The 22,447-nt window shown below is 35.8% G+C and overlaps 1 protein-coding gene across 3 annotated transcripts in view; it reads left to right on the top strand.

Annotated features, from left to right (window-relative positions):
• The window catches only part of ARHGAP42 (Rho GTPase activating protein 42), a gene marked incomplete at its 3' end in the record, with an annotated part of 300,025 nt that overhangs the window by 223,018 nt on the left and 54,560 nt on the right, over positions 1-22,447 (top strand). For all 3 annotated transcript variants that reach the window (XM_081238752.1, XM_081238751.1, XM_081238753.1), the window contains 3 exons: positions 4,901-5,011; positions 14,625-14,729; positions 16,739-16,868. In XM_081238752.1, coding sequence (XP_081094878.1) covers positions 4,901-5,011; positions 14,625-14,729; positions 16,739-16,868 — 346 coding nt within the window. The remainder of the gene's footprint in view (positions 1-4,900; positions 5,012-14,624; positions 14,730-16,738; positions 16,869-22,447) is intronic.

The following is a 22,447-nucleotide window of genomic DNA, read 5'->3' as shown; positions in this document are numbered from 1 at the left end:
AGAGGAAGAGATCATAAAGGAAATGTAGAAAGACCAGAATGCATGAAAGTAATCTATTTCAAAAAAAATTCAATCAAATTAAAAGGCAAAGTGTTAGGAAATTTATACAATATATGACACAGGATAACCATCTCTTATATATAAGATGTGTTTGCAAATCAATGTGAAAAAGATAAAGACTTTAGTGGAAAAAATGGGGTAAGAATATGAAAGGGCACTTCATCAAAGGAGAAATATAAACCATAATGAATATTGTAAGTTTCAATGTCACATGTATTAAAAAGTGCAATTTAATAATAGTAGCAGCATGTTATTTTATTTTCTTAAAATAATATAATATCCATTGTTAGTGACGGTATGGGAAACTGAGCACACATTTCCTTTTCTGGTGGGAATATGAAATCATTCAATAACTTTTGAGGTAAATTTGACATCATATTTCAATCAATGTTTTATGTACAAGATAGTTGAAGTGATTTTATTGATAGAAATTCGCCCTAAAGAAATGATCAGAAATGAGCATAAAAATAAATTGTGTAAATATGTTGATCCAAGAGTTATTCACAATGCAAATTTTAGAAACATCTGAAATGGCACAAAAGAGTAATTGGGATAAATATACAAATATAGCCTGGCCAAAAATGGAATTGATATGGCTGTGAAAAGTTTTATTTGGAAAATCATTTAAAGACATTTGGAAATATTGTTTGGCCTAAGAGGGGAAAAAAAAAAAAAAAAAAAAAAAAAAACAGGATTTAAACCAGGATGTACACTGTTATTCAGGTTTTTTAAAGTAAGTTTGTGTTTGTGTGCATGTTACACATCAAAATATTGATAGTGGGGCTGCAATTTTAATTTTTACATTTTCCTGTTATAATAATGAATAATGAATAAACTTATAGTAATGAATATGTATTACTTTTATAGTTAGGAAAAAAGTAAAGGGATTCCTTTTAGGAACCCAGAGTTTGGGTTTCCATCTATCACTAAATACACTTTCAAAAGGTTCCTCTTCTTCCCACCTCGTGAGTGAAGGGAATCCCTCAGGTTCTACCTTATAGCTCTATTCTTATCCTTCAGTTTGTGTCCCTGCTAGCTCTGCTCCTTCCATATTGTCTGTAACATCTCGGCGAGTATCTCCCACCATCATACCTGACCACCTTTGCACTGTCCACTGACTGGTTACCAGGACTTCAGACTACAACACCTTAGTGACACATGTGAAATCTCACACATTTTCTCAAATTGGCTTCTCACTTCTTTAATTCTGTTAATGCTGGTATTATTTCTTGTGTCAAAATTATCTATGACTTTTCTTTTCCCCCTTGCTTCTCACACCCACATCCTTCAACTTCTCTTTCTAGGATATACCAAACACCTTTACCCTTATCAAATAAGAGCTCTCCTTATACTCACATGCACCCAGCTTTACCATTGAATCAACACATTCTACCCTGTCCTCACTTTAATCTTCTTGAAGTTCACCTCTGATCTTGTCCACACCCTCCTCAAGCTTTTGCGTGGTTTATAGGATGACATTTGCACTCATTCTCCCTATTTTGCCTCAATTCTCATTTCTGACTGTTTCAAACCAACCCTTTCAATCTATCTACCGAAACATAACTTCTCCTGACTTTATTCCCTCACCGAAACTCTGCTTTTATCTCCATGTAGTCTAACCTCTCCATTCTTCAGCATCCAGCTTAAATCCTTTCTCCTCTGGGAACGATTCAACAAGTATCACCTGAGCCTTTTTCCTCTATTTTGAATTGAGACAGCTTATTGTGGTTAGGGAAGAAGTTAGGTACCTGCAGAACTATGTGGTTGTCTTATGTAATTAACTTGGTTTCATACTAGGATGACTTTGCCACATAAATAACAGCTTATACCTGTTGTTCTGGAATAATTACTACTCCCTTTCAGTTTTAAAAGTTTAGACAATAAATTACATAGTTATTCTACTTCTGCAGTACAAAATACATGACAGCTGCTAGTGGGTATGTAAGTAAGTGTCTGCTACACACTATGAGCTTGAGTACTAAAGGAATTCGTCTGAGGTAAAAGAATGTCTTTCTAAATCTTGTACGGAAGAAAAGAATTAAGCTATTGTATTCTTTTAGCACTGTGCATTCTAGATGACCTTTCAAAGCAGATTCGGTATACTGAATTTAGTTGTTGAAGTCTAGGGGAAACCAGGCACAAAATTCCAAGAATCCTCTCCCAGTGGAGACACATAGGACTTAATTCCCCCAGCAATGAGTTGTGACAACATGTGTGAAATGTGGTCTACTAGAAACTCATAGACTGAGTGCCCATGGTCTTTATTGGGGGCTGGTCGTATAGGCACCCTCTGCTCGTCATGTACCCAAATTCCAGACTCCCAGAAAGAAAGGTGTTCCAAATAAACCATACTGTTTGCACAGTTTCAGCATAGTGAACTACTCTTATCAGTTAGGCTGGTGGGAACCCTCCCAAAATCCACATTCCCATATGCCAGCCAAGGGCCAACCTGGTAAGCAGGCCTTTCAGTGGATAGTATTCATGCCTGCTCTGCTAACTTTTTCTGCACAGCTTTGTTGACCAGAAATAATCATTTTAGGCTCCAAGATGTCTCAACATTCTAGTTTGTTCCTGTGTACTAGTTGACACAAAGACTATCTTTTAAAGTAAATGAAAGCTTCAGAAATAACTTGTGGAATAGACTATTATCTCTGAGACTGAAATTATTCTTGCATCCTTTACACCCAATGGTGTACTGAAGCTTTCTCTTGGAAAGCTGACTTTTTCATCTCTTTCTCGTCACTCGTTCAGTGATGTTGTGTTTGTGATTTGGAACTGGCTCTTTTGGGAATATTTTACCAGAGAAAACAGCAAATACTGCAAATCAGACACCCTCCCCCACCTACAAGAGAGCCAACTTTTAAACATTTGTTAGCATACCACCACCTGTGCCCCCTTACCATTTGTTCTATACATAGTGTGTTCCTCTAAGCAATGGTAAAAAGAAAATATATATGATTTGTGTGGAATAATGACTTTGCGCACTGAGAAGCTTCTGGTCCAAATTTCTTACCTGATTTATGTGTTCTTCTCGTATATTCGTTTATAAACTTGAAATTCTCAAGTTTAAAAATCCCTACTGAGTTGCTTATAATATTGGGCCATTTTAAATTATATAAATAATTGCATAGCAAGTAGTAAGTATATATAATTATTTTTAAAGGTCTTTCTTTCAAATGAAGTTTTAAGATGCTATGCTAAGCCAGCAATCCTAATTTTATCTTTCTTTAAGCTTTTGTTTGTTAAATTATCATTGTAAAATGGCTACAAAACAACGTCCTATTCCCAAGTTGTTCTTGGCAGATACTTGGTATTCCAGAGAGGCCATTCTTTTCATCTGCTTTTAGTAATCTCAGATGGCAGTGAGGAGTGTGTAGCTGGGCAACGAAAGTAAAATCATGCCTCCCTACTAAACCAAAGTCAGTTTTAAAGACAGCATCCAAGGACGATGGTGGGCATAGAAGTGGGAAGAGAATGTGCATGGTATTGATGGAGCATGATTCATTGCTTGGAACCTTTGCATTTGGGGGCTCTGTTACCAGTATTATCTCTGTAAGAGTTTACCTAATATGTGGCTCTGCTGTTTAATATTCTCAGATGATTTTTTTAACATCTTTATTAGAGTATAATTGCTTTACAGTGGTATGTTAGTTTCTGCTTTATAACAAAGTGAATCAGCTATACATATACATATATCCCCATATCTCCTCCCTCTTGCATCTCCCTCCCATCCTCCCTCTCCCACCCATCTAGGTGGTCACAAAGCACCAAGCTGATCTCCCTGTGCTATGTGGCTGCTTCCCAATAGCTATCTAATTTACATTTGGTGGTGTATACTACTCAAAGCTATCTACAGATTCAATGAAATCCCTATCAAACTACCAATGGCATTTTTCACAGAACTAGAACAGAAAATTTCACAATTTGCATGGAAACACAAAAGACCCCAAATAGCCAAAGCAATCTTGAGAAAGGAAAATGGAGCTGGAGGAATCAGGCTCCCGAACTTCAGACTGTACTACAAAGCTACAGTCATCAAGACAGTGTGGGACTGGCACAAAAACAGAAATATAGATCAATGGAACAGGATAGAAAGCCCAGAGATAAAGCCATGCACATATGGTCACCTTATTTTTGATAAAGGAGGCAAGGATATATAGTGGAGAAAAGACAGCCTCTTCAATAAGTGGTGCTGGGAAAACTGGACAGTTACATGTAAAAGAATGAAATTAGAACACTCCCTAACACCATACACAAAAATAATCTCAGATGATTCTTCCTCAATTAAATCCAAACATTATGCAGTTTTCATGATCTTTTATAGTGTGATTCCAGCCTTGCTTCTCCCTCCTTCCTTCCACTTACTTACTCTGAAAGCAAACTCTGTCAGACTCTTTCATGCCTTTTTACTTTTTCATGGGAGTGACCTCATTTTTATCTTTGACTCTTCACGGCCAGTTATTTATCTTAAGATTCAACTCAGAACACCATCATTTTCTCCCAGAATTTGTCTCTTTCTTGTGATTCCCATAGATTTTCATATATTTTTACATGCCCCTTTTATAATAATTTTTTAATGAATGTTATGTGCTTGCTCTCTGTGTGTGTGTGTATGTGCATTTTTCTTCCCATTCGAAACACTATAAGCTCTTGAGGGCAATGACTATGTTTTCCTAGCCTCTGTATTCCCAAGACATAATAATTGCTATATTCAAACTTTTTGAAGGACTTAATATTTTAAAAATTATTTTAGAGTAAAACAGGATTTGAGTTCCTCTCTAACAGAGAACCTTCAGTAATCGCTCCCTGCATCATGATTTGCCTTTTTTGTGCTTTTTAGGCAGATACACAGATTGACCGAGAGCATCAAAACTTCTATGAGGCATCACTAGAATATGTCTTTAAAATTCAAGAGGTTCAAGAAAAAAAGAAGTTTGAATTTGTCGAACCGGTAAGATATATTTTCCTTATAAAATAGTAGGTACAGTTCATCTCTGAAACAAAATTTGCATTTTTTCTGTTGAAAATTATGTTTTTTAAAAATAAAAGGAGAGAGAGGAGTGGAGGAGGGTGAGTAGGTTTAGCACAGAGCACTTTAGGGCAATGAAACTAATCTATAGGACACTGTAATGGTGGATACATGTTATTCATTATACATTTGTCAAAACTCATAACATGTACAATACCAAGAGTGAACTGTAATGTAAACTATGAACTTTAATAATAATATGTCAATATTGGGTTATCACTTGTAACCAATGTACCACACTGACGCAAGATGTTAATAATGGGAACTCTGTTTGGGTAGGCGCCAAGGGTGTGTATGTGAACTCCATAATTTCTTTTTTTTTTGAATTTTTAAATTTTATTTTATTTATTTATTTTTTATAGAGCAGGGTCTTATTAGTTATCTATTTTATACATATTATGAATTCTATAATTTCTGCTCAATTTTTCTATAAACCTAAAACTGCTCTAAGAATAGCCTATTGATTTAAAAAACCTAAAATTAAAAATTAAGACGTGTATATTACATATACCTAAGGGAATATACCTCACCACCAAAGTGACCCATTTACCAAACCTTTAGTTGAAGGGAGAAGAGGTAAGGCTGTATTTCTTCCTTTGTTCCACCCTGCTTCCTTGCAAGGCTGGGACCTGCCTGACTTTCCACTGAAGTCATTTATTTTCCTAAGTCAGTTTAAAAAAATAATGGATTCCCTAATGTAAACTGCATTATAGAAAAAGAACAGGTGACTGGTCTTTATAAGCTTGCTTCATTTTCTTAGCATTTTTTCCCAAGTAATACCCTAATATGCTACAATATTGCCTGAGTAGGCATCTTCATGAGGTATCATCTATGATGAATACGTGTAAGTTCTATAGCCAAGATAGTGCTCAGTTCCCATGTGATGATGGAGTAGCAATCATAAAATATGTAAGAAATCAAATATATAATTTAAGCCATACTTTTCTTCCTAGGTCAGTTTATAAAAAATCTATTTATAATGGGAAATAAAATACCCTATTCCTATTTTAGTGGAGGTGGCATGGAAAAGGGAAGATCCATTTCAAAATATATTTGAAAATTTTATTTCCTGATGAAAACCCATCAGTGATTCCCTAAAGATGCTGAGAAATAGACAGAGCAGAGTCTGGGAAGAGTCATCAGCCCCTGCCTGGCTCCCAGCACCTCTGCTTCACTCCTCTCCCTCAGCTGTAGCCACCTGACTTTCTACTGGACACTTGGCAAGTTTCTAAGGCGAGCCCTTCAGCTAGAAGGATTTAAGGAACCAGAGGCCACACCACAGGCTCAGGGATTTAACTTTAACCCTCTATTTGGGATGACAGCCCTGACTCCAAGTTCTGTTTGCCAAAGAGCTAAGTCCTTAGGGTGAATTGATAACCTCTTATTTAGCAGATGCTTTGAGGATCTGATTAAATTTTGGGGGGGGGGGGGCTCTCCGAAACTCATCTGGGGTTCATGGACAACTGGTCAGCCTAATAAGCCCTAGTCAACGAAGATGACTAATGCTTACAATTCCTACTCCTCTTCTCATGGAGTAATAAGTTCTGTCTCTGAAGTCTGTCATGGTTTTTGAAACCTCTCTCCTTGCTGGCAAACTTCCTCCTTATGGCCTGCCTCTTGGAATTTCTGAATTTTAGCTCTTTGTTAGAATGCCCCCATTAATTCTGATGGTTTTCCTTCATACTCCTTCATTACCTGTTCCCATTCCCTTCAGATACTGTGCTCATCTTCTCTTCGGTTCTTCCTTGCACCTGTAATAATCCTTTTACATCTGTAGTACCTCTCTCTCTCTGGAGAGGTATGCAGGTAGCCTATTTCCCCATCTGAGCCTCTTTTATAGCCCATCTTGTCTGGGAACAGTGAACTAGACCATTCTGTAAGATGACATCAGGTATATAAAGAAAAGGTTGTAAAATTGTTTGCTCATAGGTCACAGAAGTAATGATAAGAATTTATGAATTCCTGTGATAATATAGGAAGAGAAATGGAAATTGTCCTTCAATTGAAATGTGTTTTCTTCTCTCCCTCTACTGCATCCCGAACTGGGATGGTCTGATAAGTCTTCTGTAATGCATGCCTTTCTGTTGACACCACAATCAAGGTCAATGTTAAATTTGTCCTTCTTCCAAAATATTTTCCTGGCTGCTGGATTTTTCCTATTAGAATGTCTGGCCAAACGAAATAGTACTGTCAGTTTAGTCTCCTTCTCATTTCCAGCCGCAAAGTCTCATCCACGGGGTTTTACTTAATTTCCACCCCAATGTTGAGAAGAATAGAAACAAGAGCAATAGAACATGGGCATGTTGCTCTTTAGGTTATGCATTTACAAATCAATTTGCAGGAAAAAAAGCTTTCAAAATTTCAAAAACAAAGCCTGGAGGAGCTATAAACATAAAAGAACATGAGGATACTTTAATATCTTTGCAGGGTTTTTTCTGCAGAAATCCAATTCCTGTTGCATAAAATTTTATACTGCAGAAATGAAGCAGTCTATGCTAGTTTAGCTGAGATTTATGCATCAGAGTAAAGCAAAATACTTTAGGGATGCAACTAATCTCATACAGATTGTATGATATCAAGTAGAAAATATAAATAGTCCTGGTGATTCCCATTAAATAATATTCTTACTTTGTGATGATCATTTGAGATAATTTTACATTGTTTCAATTAATGTCAAGATCCTACAACAGTTGATCTTTGAACAACATGAGTTTAACTTTGTGGATCCCACTTATATTTGGATGTTTTTCAGTAAATACCGCAGTACTACACAATATGCTGGTTGGTTGAGTCTGAAGATGCAGAACGTACCAAGGCAGGACTGTAAAATTATATACAGAGTTGCAAAGGTTATGTGTGTGTGTGTGTGTGTGTGTGTAGGCGTCCTTAATTCCCAAATTGTTTAAGGGTCAATTTGTACTTACGATAAAACTTCTACAGAATATTCAGATAATATTAGGAATAGATGTTCCTACAGTGTCATTATTCTAAGGAGAATCTAGGTCTAATACAGGAAAAAAGAGGGGGCATTTATATATTTTTTATAAATTATTTTTGAAGTGTACAGAAAGCCAGCTTTTTAAACTCAGTTCTCCATTAGCTATATGATTTTAATGGCCTTTTTTCCCCTCTGTTTATCTATGATATTTTATTTAGAAAGTGATGGTAGCTAACTCATGATTTTAGACACGTACTACCCAGTATGGTAGCAACTACTTGTGTATGTCTATCAAACCCTTGAAATGAGACTAGTGTAGATTAAGATGTGCTCCAAGTGTGAAATAGATACTAGATTGAAAAGGCTTTAGTACAAAAAATTTTTAAAAAAGCATTTGAAATATCATTAAAACCTCTTCTATATTGATTACATGTTGAAATGATAATCTTTTGAATGCATTGTATCAAAATATTAAATTTCACTTGGTTTAAATTTCTTGTGACTACCAGAAAGTTAAAAATTTCACATTGGTTTGCATTTGTGGTTCACATTATATTTCTGTCCAGCAGTCCTAGCTGTAACCTCTCAGATTTGCCAAAAAGATATTTGAGTTCAGGTCTGTAATGGGGGAAAAGAGATCAGCAAGAGAGAAACATCATCTCCTGACTCTTGACCGTAAGATCCTCCTACTTCTCAGAGTTGCCCAGAGCTTCTGAGAATTTTGAGGGATTGAAAAAGCTTGAGAAGTAGCTGAACATGAACAACCTACCTAAGAGAGTTTAACCCCAGTGTCTCAGAAGTCTGTTTTGGGACATGAAAGTTTTTGGTTCAGAAAACCAAAAGAATCTTTTTATGACAACTTCTTTATGGTTCATTCAGCTGCAGTTGGTGTATGTTTTGATTATAGCCTTTGAGCGTACTTAGTTGGGACTAATGTTTGTGAGCCACTACTATGTGTCCCATGTTTTCTGTGTTCTCCCACATGAACCCCACCACGGCTTTATTACTGGTAGTTGTTATCCTTCCAGATGAGGAAGTTAAGTCACAGAAAGATTATTAGTTGCCTGAGGTCACAAACCTAAAGAGGGGGAGAACCAGGAATCGAGAATGCAAGTCTGAAGTTACAGTTTTGTACCACCTATACTGCCTTAATGGCTACTTGATTACAAAAATTAGTTCTTCTTAGTACTTGCTCTGACCAAATAAAATGGATGACCCGAGAAAATTGGATTATAAAGCTATTTTGATTCCTTAAAATTAGAAAAAGTAAGTAAGAGATTGACCTTTACTTTGGTAAAGGTACTTGAGCCAGGGCACATACCTGTCCATTCATTCACCTGTTCTTCCATCCTTCTTTCATCATCCTGTTTTAAGTTGTCTTCCCAGGCCACAGGTGACTGGCCACCTTCCATGTAGAGACAGAAAAGTATAACGGCTGAGTGACAATAAGATGGAATTTGGCTTCAGTCTTAATAACTGTAAATTTGGCACACTTTTCAAATTCTGTGTGCCTCAGGTTTTTATCTGTCAATCAGGGATAAAATTTGTATGTAGTTCCCAGGACTGTGATGAGTCTCAACCGACGCAGGTAATGCATAGAGTAATTGCCTGATCCGTTATTAACATCAGCAAGGTATCAGCTAGTGTGAGCTCTCACATGGACTGTTATTACTAGGTATGAAAACAGTATTGATGAATCATTTATTAGTGTGGCTTCAAAGCCAGATAAAGCTTTACATGTTTTTTTTAATTTTTAATTTTAAATTCCGTAATAACATTTTCATTTTAGAGTATTTTTTAGACTTCATTTTAGTCTTTTTGAATTATGTTTAAAATTCATATGATAAATGAAAATAAACTATTAAATATAAACTAAAGCACACTTTTGATCCTCTTCCCTTATTCTGCTGAATTTAATTTTAAATCATTTTCTGAAGAAAATTTCAGGTAATTTAGTTAACATGCTTTAGTTTTTTAACTTATTATATCATGAAGTATACTATAAAATGCTTTGTGGGTTCTCTAAAAAAGTTTGAATAATTTTGAGACTGAACACCAGCTACTTGCTAAGTTAAAAAAGACTATCAGATAGTATATAGACTTTCAGGTCTTGAAAGTCAAACCTTTTGTGTTCTTTTTCAATATGATTGATTAGCCTTAATGTAGAAAATTTAATTTAGGGTAAATTAAAGTGAGTCTATAAGATAATGTCATTTAAAAAAAGAAAAACACTGTAGGACTAAAGGTTACATTTGTATCCTGCTGAAAAACCTAAGTGCAATCATTCTATAAAAATGAAACAATAAAGCTCTCCTCAGCTCGTATATTTTTAAATAAAAACTGTGTTGGTTTTTGGATTTAGTTCTAGATACTGTCATTGAACATCTGAAATTTATAATAGCAGTTAGATAGTGAATAGAATTTTGGAAAAGTAAGAAAAAAGCATTCTATGTGTTTGGCTAACTCATCCCTTGTACTTCATATATGGGAAAGAATCTAAAAAAGTGGATATATGTATGTGTAAAACTGATTCACTTTGCTCTATACCTGAAACTAGCACAACATTGTAAATGAACTATACTCCAATAAAATTTTTTAAATAAATTTAAAAATTAAAAATTAAAAAAAAATTAAAAAAGAAACTAACCAAAAAAAAAAAAAATCCATCATGTAAAAGCCTGTTCTAAACGTAGCTTCTGCTGGGCTTAATCACATCAATGGCCACATTACCTTCTTCATTCCCATTTAGTTGAAAAGATAAGCTGACTGTTCTTCCTTGTTTTTGTTCCTTTACCACAGAATTTTACCTCTCCCTACTGCTACTTCATCTGAATTCCATCCCCTTGAGATCTTAGAAATTCTTACCTTCAGGAACTCCAGTGAGACTTTACTGCTGAGGCAGTATATAGCCATGACTTCAAAAAATTTTGGCTTTTTAAATTAATTGAACCTATGTACATATCTATTCATTCATTCATTTGTTCCCCCATCCTTCTTTCATCACCCTCTTTTAAAAGTTGTCTCCCTAAGCCACAGTTGACTGACCACTTTCCATCCTTGACTCTTTTTTTTCTTCAGTTTTCTCATTTATTGGGTTAGATTTTGATACTTTTTCATTTCCATTCAATAAACTCCTCTGAGCGCCCATGCATTAGACTTAAAGCACTCTGTAGTCATTCTGAAGCTGTCCTCTAACATGTTTCTGTTTCCTCCAAGGAAAGAATAGCAAAGACTACAGCAGTAACTTGCAGGCCGGACACCTGTACAGGACGAAAATTGATGCCTTGCCTTAGCCCTACTTTTCCAATCTTCTTAGAGATTTCAGTGGCCAAATGTAAACATCTGTATAAGATTTTGATCTCTTTTAGTGCTCTGTGTATAAGTGTTTGTTTTGTTTTTTTTTTTAAAAAAACAGCCTTATTGGGTTGTATAATAATACACATACCGTTCGGTTCACCCAGTTTTAATTCGTTTTTGTCTGTGGTGTGACATAGGTGTCCAACTCTATTCTTTTGCATGTGGCTATCCAGTGGTCCAAGAATTCTTTGTTGAAAAGACTATTCTTTATCCACTGTATGGTCTTGGCACCCTTGTGGAAAATAAGTTGACCGTAGATGTATGGGTTTACTTCTAGACTCTCAGTTCTCCTCCACTGATTTATATGTCTGTCCTTGTTCCAATATCACACTGTGTTGATTATCCCAGTGCTGCTCAGTTTGGACAGCAGTCATCTGGAATTACTGGAATTACTCCAAATTGCTTCGGAGGTCTGCCCCTCACTCCCATGCTAAACCCTGACACCTTTTTTCACTTTGCTATTCACAGTATCACTGGTAACTGTGAGCCCTTAAGGCTTGAAACCTGGTGATTAATGGGCTGGGAAATTATGAATAGTTGTTCCCTTACTGACTTGTAATGGGTTTTGCTAAATGATTATCTATAAAGGCAGTATCAGTTTTTACATTTGGTCAGGTTTTTGGAGTGGAGGAGTCATTTGATTCTAAAGCCCTTGGGAATAATGAAATGCTATATGAGTTTGTCCTGATGATAAAAGTGCCTTTCTTAATATTAAAACCTAATCTGTCTATCTAGTAGTTTGTAGTGATTATTGTTATTTAAAAGTTAGGTTTATTTTAAGGTAAGCTGAGACAGTAGTCTTTTTCCCACCACTCCACCGACTCAGGCACATTGAACAGAGAAAATGACACGTGGGAGATGCAATTCTTAAAGATTGTCAGGCTGTCCTATTAAGTTTCCTTAATTTAACATCATGGAATTTACTGAGGATGAAATGAATGAGTATATATTCAAACCTAAGAAACATTTAACTTTGCTACCATCTAGAGGCAGTTACTTCATACATGCTGTCTTTATTAAACTTTCCCAGATGCTACTTCCAAAGTAGATGTGGAACAAAAGTAAAAGATAGGTGGTTCTTTGTATATAACTTTTCTGTACCTCCCAAAGAATTGTACTGTTCCTAGTGGGTGCTCAGCATGCATTGTGAGATTAAAACATATTTGTTTGCTACTAAGTGAATCTGAATTTTACCAGAAGTTGCCAATAGGAGATGGATCTCAGGGAATTGGGTGTTTCATAGGAATATTTATTGCAGACATTATTAAAGTATCTTCTTTATAAGTTAGATTCTTTGTACTTAGCATGATATTAGAATAGTATCTTTCTTTTATGGCATCCAGTTCCTAATAAGACAGTTTAATTGTGGGCTAATTATAGACATTAAAAAATTAAACAATACTCCTTCCAACAACTTCATAAACTATTATTCAGATATTTAGAAGGCCTAAATACTTCAAAAGTATTTTCTTATTTTGTCTCTGAAAATCTCTAAATCTACATATCCAAGCCTGTTAATTAAAGGTAATTTTAATCCTATTTTAAGATACAGTTCTTTTTAATTGGGCCACAGTATGTGCAAACTATATATCTTAAATTATTGGGTAATATAACAAATATAGCATCCTTTTAGTAAAGGATAAGCTATTGAACTTTAGTTTTGATAATAATTATTGATGTAAAATTGACAGTGTAAAATAGTTCTAAAATTTGCAAACAATACATTTTGACATATTATCAGGAACTGTTGAACAAGTGAAGGAAATTCTTTAAAATATAACAACTTAAGGGCTTCCCTGGTGGCGCAGCGGTTGAGAGTCTGCCTGCCGATGCAGGGGACGCAGGTTCGTGCCCCGGTCCGGGAGGATCCCACATGCCGCGGAGCGGCTGGGCCCGTGAGCCATGGCCGCTGAGCCTGCACGTCCGGAGCCTGTGCTCCACAACGGGAGAGGCCACAACAGTGAGAGGCCCACATACCGCAAAAAAAAAAAAAAAAAATTATATATATATATATATATATATATATATATATATATATATATATATATATATATATATATATATATATATATATATATATATATAACAACTTAAAACCAATTTGAAAGTATATGCTTTCCAAAACGAACATAATTTTGTAAGAAGTTGACTTGTTATAGGAAGAAGAGCATTAGGTCATTGTAGAATCAGTATTTAACTGTTGGAAATCATAACACACATCCATACCAGTTGATGCTTAGCTGAATCCTCCTTCTTCCCCAGACAGAGGAAATGACGGGACGTTATTCACATATGAAAATGGTTTCAAATTGTGTTTCTTCCTTAATTTAAAATAATAGTTTACAGACATATTATGCTATTTGAATTAGAAAAACATTAGCCACTTCTCAAAAGTATTTTCTAACTTTATTGTAGGAAGAAGTTGTGGATGAGATTGAATTGGTGGACATGTCTGTGGAATAAAATCCCAGTGAATTAAATGAAAGAATTTAAGTAAATTATTTTTCAGTTATAACATTTCATATAAACAGCTGTGTCCTGTAACTCTATGGAGAGCTGCTCTTGCTTTACAAATAAGAACATCATAAATAAGCGCACATGAATTTGGGATTAGAAGGCTAGGATCATAGAAATTGTGCTTTTCTAAAGGAGATTTTACTCTAGCTCTTACGTGAAAGATCTGTATCTAGCTCCATGTTTTTGCTCAACTCTTCCCTCTGTTTTGAGTTCTTCCTGCTGCTTGCTTAAGTGTTGTCTGTTTAATACCCAAACCAGTACTGCCACCTTGTGATATTTTTCTTAATTTCATCTGGCCATCCTTATTCCTTTCATTGGGTACTTTTATCTCTAATTTACTGGTTTAGTCTTCCTCACATCTGCATATATTTGACCTCCCTATTTTGGTTAGAATCTCTTCTATGTTCCTTTGGTCTTTATCCCCATTAATGTTCTCTCCTGGATATTTCGTCAGTGCATTGGAAGATTAGAGTACTTAACTTGACTTGACACCTGTCCATGACAAGACTTAAATATTAAATCACATCTACCAAAAAGAAAATTTAACTTCCATGTCTTCTGTTTCACATCCATAATTCTAGTGCCTACTTAGCTAAGGAGATTCAAAATTTGTTAGCTTGCGAGATTAGAATGAAATATAATTTCTCTAATTTATTATATTTGATCATCATTTTTAAAACAACATGTTTTCATGGTTTCTTTTGTATCTCTTTATTTTTGCAGCTTTTGTCATTCCTTCAGGGTTTATTTACTTTTTACCACGAGGGATATGAACTCGCCCAGGAATTTGCACCATATAAACAACAGCTGCAGTTCAACTTGCAGAACGTAAGACTATACCTGTTCTCACTGCCTCTCCTTAGTGAATAAGATGATCCCAGGGCAACTGAGTTATGACCAAATTGAACCTTGGAATCTTTTAAAAACTTATCTAAGTACAAAAAACCTCACTCGTTTAGAAAAACCACTTAATAAGTTTATTAATTTTTTTTTCTATAATTGCTGGTTGAAAGTATGCCAGGAAAGAGTAAATCTTATTAACTCTTTAGAGTTACAAAAATATGTACTGGAAAATTTCATAAAAATAAAAATATCTGAGGTGCAGAAATATTGGAAGCTTTTGCCTTTATCTAGTGTTTTCATTATTTTACTGGGTGACCCTAGGCAAGTTGTATTTCCTGAGAGGGCAGAATTTCTATATTTGTGAAATGAACAGGCGGACTTTCACACTCTGTCCCTTTCCTCCCTGAAGTTGTACTATTATATAGCTGATATTTAATGTTTTGTAAAAATAAACTTAAATGTGGTTTTGAAGCATTCATAATAGCTGCTTTAAAGCTACAGGGAGAATTATTTACAAACATCCTATCTATTTCTGTCAGGGTTTATTTTGTAAAGTTCTCCAATCCTTTTAATATCTGATTGCATAGTTAGACAAATTCTGACTTACGTACGCTGAACACCAGTTACACTTTTAAAAAAAGTTAGCCAATCCATTTCTGCATTATCAAATATGACAACAAAATCTTAATTGTTGAGGATTTTGTATAAATGAAAAGTTATTTCTGAAACCCTGTCTAGTACTCTATAGCTAAAATAATTTGTGAAGGTTTCACTTAATTTTCTATAAAAAGCCTGCCTTTCACTCCTTACCTGATTCTTGCCATTATGAAGATGTTCAGCAAATAGAAATAAGGAATTGGAGTGTCCCATGAGAAATATGTGATTGGATTTATTCCACCTGTGTTTCGAGTTTAGCTTTTTATTTAACCTAGATTTTCTAGCAGAATCGATTTCACGTTCAATTCATTCCATTGTTTTTCAATATGGAATGCATTTGGACTTTTTCAGTAAATATTAAAAGGGAAAATTATAAAATCCAAAGTATTTCATTATTTATTTCCATATTAAATGCAATTACAGTAAGATTCCTGGGATTTGAGAACAGGAGACAGGTAAAGTATTAGAAAAAATTCTGATCCTTATGTTTAAAAGGGAAAAGTGGCAAAAGTGGCAATTAAGAAAACTTTCTTAACTTACTTTGAGATTCAGGTCTTTTAGTAGGGGCCATAACAAAATCTTAGAGCTGGGTGGTGATGATTTTTATGTTTCCAAATGAATATTGTTGAGATAATGTGGCCTGAATACAAAATTGATTTTCATAGAGAAAAGCCTTATGCTTTCTATGTCTTCCCTTAAGTAAACTTGCTATGATGTAAATAAGCTATTTCTTACAATAGAAGAAGTTAGAACTTGGAAACCTATTCATTTTTATGAGTTAATTTATGCACTGACTTCTTGATAACTATATTAGGATTTCTGAAAAACAAGCTAAGTGATATGTCTTCAAAAAAGTGTTTGGAATAAAAGTGATGAACTTCTTTCTTGGTTAAGTGCCACATATATGAAAAGTATGTGGATTTATTTTAATCCCCAAAAGAAATTAAGTCCCTGTGTATCTTCCTTTTTACCTTAGGTATTATGGCATATAGAACTCTATTTAATTAGTATTGTGTATTTGTAAAACTGTAAGTTGTCCCCTGGGTAATGTTAAGTGGGAAATTGGACGAAACACACACACACACACACACACACACACACACACACACACACGGAGATTCAAAGAGAAACATGCAGAAGGTCATTCAGCAAAATTTCACTAAAGTAATTCAAAATTAGAGCATAGGATTCAACGGAGAGGGTTGTGAATATGGTGAACAGTCCTGAAAGAATCGAGGTTATCCTTTGCACCATTTGCAGTTTTGAAACTTTAGGCTGGAGTTTCCTCAAAACTGGTAGAAAACAATGAAGGAAATCGTTGTTTCTGTTTACTTAAGACAAGGAATAATTTTGAAAGTACGCGACAAGAGGTAGAGCGGTTGATGCAAAGGATGAAATCTGCCAGTCAAGATTACAGACCACCCAGCCAGTGGACGATGGAAGGCTACCTTTATGTCCAGGAGAAACGTGAGTTGCAAAGACAGAAGTTAATGTCTCTTATGATTAACATTCTGTTTCTGTGAGATGTGAGTTGGTTAGTTTCTTTTCCATCAAGTAGGAAGACTGAAATTCCTGACAGCTTTATCCTGCTTAGTCTGCTCTGCCAACCACTGCCACCTAGGTGTGGAAGTTCTTCCACAGATTCTCTAAGTTGGTATGTTATTGAACTTGGAACTTACACTTTTCATGATGATATAGTAACATGAGTTCAGGTTTAGAATTTAATTATGATATCTAATCTCAATTTAAAGTTTCATGGAGAATTAAAAATCCAAGCCTTTATCAGATGAATCATCTTGGTGACTTTGGTAACAGTTTTCCCCTTCAGCAGCATTATTTCATTTAATTCTGTGCTCTGACAGTTTTCAGGAGTAAAATTGGCAATTATGTAATGTCAAACTGGCACTCTTTGCTTCCTGAAGTTAGGAAATAAGCATCAGACCCAATAGAACACTACTATAATTGCCTCACACTAAGAAAGTTTTTCTCACAAAAATTAATAAAAAGCCCTTCAAACTTGTATAACTAGGGTCCTTTCTTGTCATAAAGTGGAACGAGTGTGACTAAATTAACTCTCTATTTCAAACCAGAATGCCCTAAAGCACTCTTACTGTTTGTGCTAAAGGAACAGTTGTTTTTTATTTCTAGTGCATCATGGACCAGTGTCCTCGTAAAACACAAAATCACCTGCTTGGATTTTGCTGTAACCTCAAATTGCTCTGCAAGTTTTGAAATGCTTATTCTCACTTCCTGTACTTTTTCTCACATATGGGACTCAAAGACCACATGCAGTAGCACTGCTCCAAGTCTCCCTATCCGTAGACAATAGATCAATGTAGTTGTTTTGGTTAGAAGACATTATAGTTAAAGGGTTTGAGATGCAGAAGCTGTAGATGTTGGATTGACTGTGAAAATTTTTTGGACATGATGCAAAATAATCACTAAAATGCCAACATATTTTATATTTTACATGCCTAGGTGATGCTCATTTGTTCCTTAGCAATATGCAAGCAAATAACAGTTTGATCCAGTTATCTTGGCAAACATTTATTACTACATAGGTGGTAGAGGGCTGCTGGCTCAGGAGGTCCGGTTCCAGGACCTTCTCTCTCTCGTAATTATCTACCTTTGACCAGTCTGCTGCTTTCAGATGTTAAAATGGTAAATCTGATTACCTGCCTATCTATTCTCTAATTAGAATATCATAAATAGGTTTTACCAAAATTTCTTGAAAAAGACCGATTCTTTTGTCATATATACAGTATATGGATTTGACTCAGGACTCTAAGGAAATGTTTGAATACTGAATAATTATTCCATATTTGAGAGCCTCACTGTGAGGGTACCTGGAGGGGAGCTCACATTTTGCTGAGTGGAAGAATTTGTGGATAGTGAGGCCTGTTCAAACATCTGGTAGAGGAGGTGCCATGCTCTTGCCTGAAGAGTTTTTATTCATTTTAACTCAATAATACTTTATTTCTTGAGGTTCCCCCCCCCACATTGTTAACATAGTTGCTGAAAGCTTTGTGAGTATACAATATCTTGTTCTAAACAAAAAAGCTTTGGATTACCTAGCAAAATTCTTGTGTACATAACCTTCAAACATGCCCTGCTCAGTTGCTACTTGGTAGTTTATCCGTTGGATGGTGCCGTGGTTTGCTTACCCACTCCACAGCTGTTGGACATTTGGATCAAACGAAAAGCATAGTTCCTACCATATGACCCAGCAATCCCACTACTGGGCATATACCCTGAGAAAACCATAATTCAAAAAGAGTCATGTACCAAAATGTGCATTGCAGCTCTATTTACAATAGTCAGGGCATGGAAGCAACCTAAGTGTCCATCAACAGATGAATGGATAAAGAAGATATCGCACATATATACAATGGAATATTACTCAGCCATAAAAATAAACAAAATTGAGTTATTTGTAGTGAGGTGGATGGACCTAGAGTCTGTCATACAGAGTGAAGTAAGTCAGAAAGAGAAAAACAAATACCGTATGATAACACATGTTTATGAAATCTTAAAAAAAAAGAAAAAAAAAGTTCATGGAGAGCCTAGGGGCAAGACAGGAATAGTCACAGACCTACTAGAGAATGGACTTGAGGATACGGGGAGGGGGAAGGGTAAGCTGGGACAAAGTGAGAGAGTGGCATGGACATATATACACTACCAAATGTAAAATAGGTAGCTAGTGGGAAGCAGCCGCATAGCACGGGGAGATCAGCTCAGTGCTTTGTGACCACCTAGAGGGGTGAGATAGGGAGGGTGGGAGGGAGGGAGATGCAAGAGGGAAGAAATATGGGGACATATGTATATGTATAACTGATTCACTTTGTTATAAAGCAGAAACTAACACACCATTGTAAAGCAATTATACTCCAATAAAGATTTAAAAAAAAATTAAAATAAAAGCATAGTTCCTTTAATAATTTCAGGGCTGGATGGGTGGACAAAATGCAGTGTTTTATGCACCTGTCTGATGTTGGTATCTTTTGTTCTAAGATACCTGACTTCTCCTCTGGGTCAGGCTGAACTGATCTTAAAGCCCTTTGTGGCACTGACCTTTTTTTCTGAGAGCTCCTGTCCCTCTAAATGATAACATCTACTCTCAGACCACAAAACTCAGGTAAATCTTCAACTCTGGTGTCTCTCTGTAGCCTGGGACCAAGTCTGTCCATTTATCTTGTCGATTAACTTTGAACCCACACCTTCTCTCCATGTCCACAGTCTTGCAGTGACCTCCTAACTGTTCTCTTTTCACATCCAGGCTTGTCCATCTCAGTCCATTCTCAGAGAGCTTCCAGCAGCTCCCTGCAGTGCTTGCTTGGTTGTGCCTCTCCTGTGATGGCCCTGGCCATGCATGGCATTTGAGGCTCTCACAGTTGGGCTCCTCTATTTTTAGCATCCTCTCTTATGATGTTGTCTTCCTGCTCCCACGACAGCTTCCATCTCCATTTTTCTCTATCTCTGCCTGTGTTATTTTTATAGCTTTAGTGAGGTACACTTGGCATGCATCAAATTTCACATATTTAAAAAGTACAATTTGATCACTTTTGCCATATGTATGCACCTGTGAGGCCATCACCACAATCAACATAGTGAATATATTCATCACCATCAAAAGTGTTCTTATGCCCCAATATAATCCCTCCCTCCTTTAATTCCCACTTACCATCCACCCCTCTTCCCCTTGCCTAGGGATTTAAAAAGAAAAAAATGAATGGATTTATATGCTGTTGCAATTATTTTTCTATAAGGGACAAGTATTCAAAGCCCCTTTCTACTTGGAATCTTTGAAAGCATTTATATTAAGGAAATCTGACCAGTTCACTAAGACATATTGATTGTACTCTTGCTATCACTGAATAAGTCCTGTGGGGAACAGAAAATGAGATGAAGAATATGGCTTCAGGGTGTTTATTCTGTAATGGAAGGCACAAGATTAACTCACACAACTAGCAACCAGTGATCAGTAGTAAATATCAGAGCTGTAAATTGAGTGATAAATGGAGATGGATGTAATGGGGTAGTAGCAGATTATTGCTGTTTAGACATAGCATTCCACTTTATCTGGATATGTGGTTTGTATGTTACCCACCTCTAGGCAAACATTAAATTACGTTCTAGTAGACTCCAGTTTAACCAGGAAGAGCATGGGGTCCAGAGTCAGACAGAACTATGTTGGAATTTTATGCTACCTGTTAACTGGGTGATTCTGGGTAGGCAACTTTCTGAGCTCAGTCTCCTCATTTATAAAAGAGGGGTATTTATATCTGTCTCATAATAATATTGCAGGGATTAGAGATAGTGTATGTAAAATGTCTCTGTTATCAGTAGTGGTGCATAATAATACCACTGTGCTTCTAGGAGCCCTTACTGTTCTGTGTAATTTATATTTGTCTCATTTAATTCTTAAGACAACTCCTGAAAAATATCATTCCTCTGAAAAGAACAACTCCAATCACATGCCCTATTGATGAAGAAAGTAGCACCATCTGCAGCTCTTAAGTTTTATTTTCTTTTATGTAAAATGTACTTTATAATGTCTGACTTTAAAAGTTCCTAGATAAAATTTTGGCACTTAGTAGGTATTCAGTGAATGTTAATTCCCTCCCATTCCACAGACATCATCTCAGCAACCTCAGATGATCACTGGGTAAGATAATTAAACATGTTTTGTTTTGCAACTTTAGAGCTATAATAAATTCTATTTACCCAGTCCCTTTTTTTAGGGACTTCAGAATTGCTTGCCTAAGAACGTCTGCCCTGGCCTGGTGCCAGGCAACTTTAAAGAAAGCAGCATGTATGTGCAGCACACTTGAAGATTAAATGCATGAGGTTCTGAACTTAAGATGGAGGCAGGAAAAAACTCCTTGGGTCTAAAATGTCATCAGAGTGTTGCAGCAGCTTTATTTAAAAATTACAGTTAATATTGCTTCATAAATCGCTTCCTAAGTAGTAAAGTCACTATAAGGATTTCTATCCAGCCACTTTTCACTAATCAGCTCTAAGCCTGTAAGTGTTTTACACCACACATAACAGAGTTATCAACAAGTATTGTTAAGTATTATAGTGTGAAATGGTCCCAAAACAGAATTGAAGTTAATTGCAGTAATCCTTTGTGATTATCAAGTATATAGCTGCACCCCATAATTTTAAAATCTGGAGTGGTTTAAGTATTAAAGCTAAACATGACACCAAGGGCACTATTATTATAGAAAAAAATTCAAATGGCTCATGAAACACTTTTCTCAAGTGGTGCATTTTTACAATTCAATTTCTTGCTTTTGGATATATGGTTGTAAAACCAAGCCAGCAATAACATTGTACATAATTGTTGCTAGAGAGATCCAGGTGTTAAGCCAAATGGGACCCTACATGAAGAAGCTATAGGAAACAGACTCCATTTTCAACCCACTCAGCCCTCTACGGCATTTGGGTGCAGGATAATTGGCTTCCCTGGGGAAAAGCTGAAGGTTTTCTACCTGGGTCATGAAACAATTGAACTTATGGTGCATCCCTGTGCCCTGGTGAAGCAGCATTAAACAGTTTTTAAGACTACTGGATGATTAAGTGGCACACTGTGGGAAAGGGTTGCACACAACAGCAAGATTGTGTTTATGGGGAAAAAGAAAATGAGCAGTTTACATATACAGCTTTTAATATAAATGGTAGAAATTATTTTCATTTTAAAGAGTAATTTGAATCCACTTTTTTTCAGATTAGTGTTAAGAGGAAATAACTCTATGGTCAGTAATGTCTTAGAGAAAGATGAGTGATTCATTCCTTCATTCACTTAACAAATCTTTATTGAGGAGCAACTGTATGTCTGGCCCTGTTCTAAGGATTAAGAATATACTAGTCAGCAGAACATTACTTGTTCCTGTTCTCATAGAGCCTTAATGATGGAGACAGACAATAAATTGGGTGAATTAGTAAAATGTTAGTCATATCAGTGTAAAGTGAAGAAATAAAGTTAAAACAAGAAAGAGAGATAAGAAATATCAAGGTGAGGGTGTTGTGACGTTAGCTATCTC

Source organism: Mesoplodon bidens, assembly GCF_964165515.1.
Source record: "Mesoplodon bidens genome assembly, chromosome: 7".
NCBI classification, from domain to species: Eukaryota; Metazoa; Chordata; class Mammalia; order Artiodactyla; family Ziphiidae; genus Mesoplodon; species Mesoplodon bidens.
This window is presented reverse-complemented; position numbering and strand designations above follow the sequence as displayed.